The 6,000-nt window shown below is 46.3% G+C and overlaps 1 protein-coding gene across 7 annotated transcripts in view; it reads right to left on the bottom strand.

Annotated features, from left to right (window-relative positions):
* Positions 1–311: 311 nt before the first annotated feature.
* PRKAG2 (protein kinase AMP-activated non-catalytic subunit gamma 2) overlaps positions 312–6,000 on the bottom strand; it is a 278,412-nt gene continuing 272,723 nt past the window's right edge. For all 7 annotated transcript variants that reach the window (XM_047763904.1, XM_047763902.1, XM_047763903.1 and 4 more), the window contains 2 exons: positions 5,021–5,114; positions 312–1,471 (listed from right to left, as the gene is read on the bottom strand). In XM_047763904.1, the coding sequence (XP_047619860.1) occupies positions 1,440–1,471; positions 5,021–5,114 (126 nt within the window). In that variant the 3' untranslated portion in view covers positions 312–1,439. The remainder of the gene's footprint in view (positions 1,472–5,020; positions 5,115–6,000) is intronic.

Raw genomic sequence — 6,000 nt, 5'->3', positions numbered from 1 at the left:
TGTTCTGGTATTTCATCGTTCTCCAAGTATTACCATTAGCCTAAGTCAAAACCACTACTGTTTCTATGGGGAAAATAGACAAAATCTCCTTCTCTCATATTTGGCCTACTAGGAAATGAAAAAAAATGACACCTAAGCACAAGAAAATGTGCAGGACAATTTTTAATTAAATATGTTCTATTTCGTAATGTAACGGAAAGAGCTAAAATTTATGAATCAAATCATGGGTTTTTTTTTTCCTGTTGATATAAAAAAAGCTATGAGAATTCATCTCCTTTATTTGGGAAGAAATATCTCACTGGGAAACTGCATGTAGAATACACTGTATTGCAGCAAATATTAAAGAATTTCTTTAACAAGATGGCCGATAGTAAGATTTATTTTAATTTTTCATTCTGCAAAAAACCCCCAAAAACAAAAAACCAAACTATACTCATATATATATATACAGTGTCAACATTTTCAGAGCACTTACATTAGGAAACATTGTGTTTCTCCTCAACTGTATGACAATACTGTATATGCCACAGTACAATTTACAAAACAATCGCATCAGCAGTCACACAAACATCATGATTTTCATGTAAAAACACAAGAAAAAATAGACATCTTCCCGGCACTTGGTCTGCAGCCCTGCAGAGCAGGCTCTCACTCGTGCTGTTAGAAACTTCAGCTTTTAAAGCCTAGCAGTGGCTCTTTGAGAAGTCATATCCTTTCCAGGTCCAAACTTAAATAATGAGAAATTTGCCCTTTTAAAATTAATAAACCAATGCTTTATTAATGGGCATGGGGAAGTTTACCCACCAAAAGGTGTAAAAAAACTGCACGAAAGTAAAAATAAATAAAGCTGTTGTAGATCAGTCATTTACACTGTAGTTCAGAACGGAACACTTAAACATAAAACCATCATTAAAGTTTTATAAAGTAAGTATTCATATTCAAATTACAGCTGTTCAACAAATCTAATGAAACAAACTGATTTGGTAAAGGTTCAAAGACGTTCCCACTCCAGCAGTATCACTTCACAAGCTGCGACAGGCGGTAGGGAAGACCTGTCGCTGCTGGACATAAGGCACTGGATCTGAATGTGCCACACGCTTGCCTTATGCCATATCACCTGCTAGATACCAGTGAATTCTTTAAAATGAAAAACAATAAAAATTCAGGACACAGTGCACTTTAATAACATACAGCATTGAGATCTTTCAGACCGTGGTCTGAAAACAGTCTTTTAATGTGAGCTTGAATCTTCAGACACATAAAATCTTTCTTTTTTATATGCTTAGTTTCAACATCACTGGAAAAAATACCCATCACTAAACCCGGATACACATTCTCAGCCGTTTTCCTCTGTTCTTTCGCGGTCAGTGTTCATGAGGCAAAGCGTGACCCAGGATCTTGTTCAAGTTCTCCTGCGAAGGCTCCCGCACTCATGGCTGTCATTCGGTTTCCGTCTCTTTCTGTTTGGCACCTGTCAGGAGATGGGAAACGAAACTTTGAAAGCAACGTACAAAATGTTGCAGCTGGGCAGGTCTTATGTGAGCCCAGCAGTGGTGCCCTGCCCTGTGGCTTCTACCCATGCCTGCAGTGCCTTAGAATGTTCCAGAGGCTGCAGGGGAAAGAGCAGGTGGGCTCTGGGCTCCCCACCCCCACTCCAGCATGCTTTTAACCCGTGTTCCATATCGTAATTCTAAATATGCAAAGTTTAATTGGGAAAAGAAGAGAATCCTGCTAAAGTTGTTTAAAAGAAAGATGAATTCTGGTGAAGGTCCAAAGTATTTCTTCTGTTATACATACTTATAAAAAGTCAGAAGAAAGCAGGAAAACCATGTTTAGGGGAAGTGCACATAATACCTACTCTCATTTGGCCAGGAGAGTTCAAAATGGGTTGAGAGGGGGACTGCCTTTTTTTTTTTTTTTTTTGACAACAGTTTCCCTTTCTTTTCCTGACTTGGAGAGAGATTAACAATCTATAACAATAAGGGGCTAAAAAAATTGTAGCTCCTGCCATCAGACTGTTTCCTCACTGGTTGCATGCGTAGATATGTTCGTTTGGACAGTCTGAGTTTGACAATAAACTGCTAAACACTTTTTGAAAAAGAGAAACTGTTGTTATCAAATCAGTATCCTTAATGAGGAACTGTGTCTGTTATCCAATGAAGAGAATAATCACTAGTACCTTTTATTCACGTTAACAGTGGATACCCTCAAAAATGCTCTCCTGGTATTCCATAACCATCCACCAGCAGCACTTGTCCTGGCTGGGGCCTTGTGCTGCACACACATGTTCCCACTCGGTTTGGGTTCCAACTCAAAGTATCTTTGGAGGGACACTGGGTGTGTATGGGGCTGCTCGTTCTATTGCTGTAGGAACGAAGGCAGAATGAGGGGAGCGGCTGGCTGGCCCACCCTCCGACGGCCCGCAGGGGAGCAAGGGGCGCCGGCTGACGCTTCTCCACCCGTCGCCCATGGGCGTGAGCATCTGAGCTGACAGGGGCACTCCCTCTGTCGGGAGACTTCTCTCCAGAGGCTCACTCGTCATCCAGTTTCTAGAACACGGGGCATTTTCCTAAATTAATAGAGTTCTATTAATTCAGAATTCTAACTCAACCATCCTCGTCTTCATAACATCCCTTCTGTAGTAACATCCATTTCAAATCCAGCGGTGGGCTAGGTTTCCTCCTTGGATTTTCATTAATGCTGACTTCCATTGATGACTCAGAAATTTTGAAATACCAAACCTAGATGGAAATTTAAACTCATCTGGACGAACATTCTCCTTCTTATGCTCTGTGACACCAAGGCATAGAGAGGATACAGATGTGCTTACTCTGAATTCACGGTGCACAAAGGATCTTGTCCACGGGGACAGAGAGCTGGCGTCTGGCCTGACTGCATGCGAGCTGGGGACCTTGGCCCAGGGCTAGCCACTGGAAAGGGGCCTTCTTTTCCTGAAGGTGCCAAGTTACATGCGTGTGGGGATGAGCCTGCCTGGAGACGAGTCCTTGTCCTAGCGTGCACAGAGTAGCTGACTCTTGAGCAACATGGGGCTTGGGGCACCGCATACAGCTTTTCCTTTTTGTCTGTCTGTCTTTTGTCCTTTTAGGGCCACACCTGTGGCATATAGAGGTTCCCAGGCTAGGAGTCGAATTGGAGCTGTAGCCATCGGCCTACACCACAGCCACAGCAACGTGGTATCTGAGCCGCCTTTGTGACCTACCACCACACCTCACCGCAATGCCGGATCCTTAACCCACTGAGCGAGGCCAGGGATTGAACCTGCAACCTCACGGTTCCTAGTCAGATTCATTTCCAACGCGCCATGACGGGAACTCCCCGCTTTCCCTCTGTACCCTCGGCCGCACCCCCGTGCGTTCAGCTCACCAAGGACGGGGTAGTGCTGCGGTACCTACGCCCGATAAAGAGTCTGCGGAGAAGTGGACCTGTGGTGTTCGAGGGTCAGCTGTGTGTGCATGTGGCCCCGCTCCCTGCCTCATCCCGCTTCTGTGCTCTGTGTTCCTCTGAGGCTGCTCCTCAGTCGGGGCAGCCGGCGGGCTCAGCGAGCACGCCACTGGGTGGACAGTAAGCAGCCTGCACGCTCTCTGCTCAAAGATGCGTGGCTTATTTCCAGTTTCAGGTTACTATAAATAATGCCATGAACAATCGCACATTCTTTTAGTCAGTTTTGTCATTTCATGACTGTAGAGATTATCACGGGCCATGAAAAAGAAGGCAGTCCTGCCGTTTTCAACCACACGGGTGGACCGCGAGGGAGCTAACGCTGAATGGAACAAGTCAGGGAAGGATAAATACCGTGTGATTTTGTTCCTGTGTGGAATCTAAAAACCCCCAAATGGGTAAACACACAACAGAAAAACATGGAGGACAGAACAGTGGTTACCGGGATGGAAGGGGCTGGGGCGGGTGTCACGGGCCAACTGTACAGTGACAGATGGCCGCTAGACTTGTGGGGTGATGGCTCTGTGTGTGTACAGATGCTGAACGCTGATGCTGTCCCCCGGAAACTTGGTAACTGAAAAAAGGTTACTGTGAGCTTCAGGTTCTCTAACATCTGAAATGTGAAAATGACTAAAGCAAGCCGCATCTCTAGTTTCTGACTCAGCAGACATTTCTAAGGCGGTCTGGGGGCTGCTGCTGCTCTATGGCCGCATCATGGCCCATCTGCTCCCGCTGAGCCAATGTGACCTGTTTCTCGCATTGACAAAGTCAGGTGGGGATTCCTTTGGGGTGGGTGTCTTCAGGCTGTAGGCCAGTTGTAAAAACCAGCCTTAGCCAGTTCGACTGATGTCTGAACTAAGAAATCAATACCCAAGTAAAAGCACCTTCAGTGTTTAACTCTGAGAGTTCAAGGTGCACGTCATGTAGTCTCCCGTCTCGGCCTGGATCTGTGAGGCCCACGGCTGGGCTGTTTGTACTCAGTGTGAGTGGGGAGGCGGAGTGCAGGGCTGGTGGTTTTAAGCCCCCTTCAGCCATTAAACTGCTAAACTTGACGCCGGAGAAACCCCAACGCCTCTCTTCTCAAGCCCCCTCCCTCCGTACTCTAGTTTCCATACACTATTAATGGAAAAAATATTTGTCAGGCCATTTGTTTTATTACACTCAGTAATTTTTTTTTTTTTGAAGGGGTAGATGGTTTCAATAGCTAAATCCCAAAGAATTTCCCTCCTGAGACCTAAAAATCAAAACTGAGAAGTCTTAACCTTTTAATGGAAACGGTTATGCTGAACATGGCAGTGAATCCTCGCTTAGCAGGCACTTCTGAATGGAGACAGGATGCTCCAGGCCAGAAGCCTTTCCTTAAACTTTTCTCTGTCACTCAAGTGGAACAGCAAAACTGCAGAACCACAGAGTGAATGCACAAGGTTTACACGGTGATGCACAGAAAGCCGAGGCAGGCAGGTGGGCGGGGGCGGGCTTGCTGCACCTGCTACCCCCCACCCCCCCCTGCCCCCCAGCCCCCTGTGTAGTCAGGGTGGAGGTCAGACACTGGTGTTTATACCTGCGGGGGTGAGGATCAGGGCTTGCAGAATGTCCGACAGGGAAATAATACCCACGATACTATCTGCTTCATTTACTACCACCAGCCGATGGACCTGCCAACGAGAAAAGGGGACCACAGGTGAACACAGAGATAAAGTTTTAAAATGGACCTTAGAAAATAATTTTTCATGTACTGTGCAATGAAGAGATCCCACACATGGGAGAAAGTAACACTGCAGAGAACCATGCAGTGGTCTTGGTTCTGTTAACATGCAGTGCTGATTTGACTGTTTCTAAGAAAAATTAGCCAGCTATGTCCTGCTGAGTTTTCAAATTTCAAAATATTAATACATGAAAGATGCTACTCAAAACATGAAGTATAACAGTAGCTACTTCAATGCAGCTATAATCTCTCAAAGGGTTTTTAATTTTTAATTAATTTACTTAGTTTTGTCTTTTGAGGGCTGCACCCATGGCATATGGAGGTTCCCAGGCTAGGGGTCGAATCGGAGCTGTAGCCGCCGGCCTACGCCACAGCCACAGCAACGCGGGATCCAAGCCGCGTCTGCGACCTACACCACAGCTCATGGCAACGCCGGATCCTCAACCCGCTGAGCAAGGCCAGGGATCAAACCTGCAACCTCATGGTTCCTAGTTGGATTTGTTAACCACTGCGCCACAACGGGAACTCCTGCTCTTTTTATTTTTTTGTCTTTTGTTGTTGTTGTTATTGTTGTTGCTATTTCTTGGGCCGCTCCCGAGGCATATGGAGGTTCCCAGGCTAGGGGTTGAATCGGAGCTGTAGCCACCGGCCTCCGCCAGAGCCACAGCAACACGGGATCCGAGCCGCGTCTGCAACCTACACCACAGCTCACAGCAACGCTGGATCGTTAACCCACTGAGCAAGGCCAGGGACCGAACCCGCAACCTCATGGTTCCTAGTCGGATTCGTTAACCACTGCGCCACGGCGGGAACTCCTCTTTTTATTTTTAACCTTT

This window comes from Phacochoerus africanus, chromosome 16, assembly GCF_016906955.1.
Source record: "Phacochoerus africanus isolate WHEZ1 chromosome 16, ROS_Pafr_v1, whole genome shotgun sequence".
Lineage (NCBI taxonomy): Eukaryota > Metazoa > Chordata > Mammalia > Artiodactyla > Suidae > Phacochoerus > Phacochoerus africanus.
The sequence above is the reverse complement of the archived record's forward strand: the minus strand, read 5'-3'. Positions and strand labels throughout refer to the sequence as shown.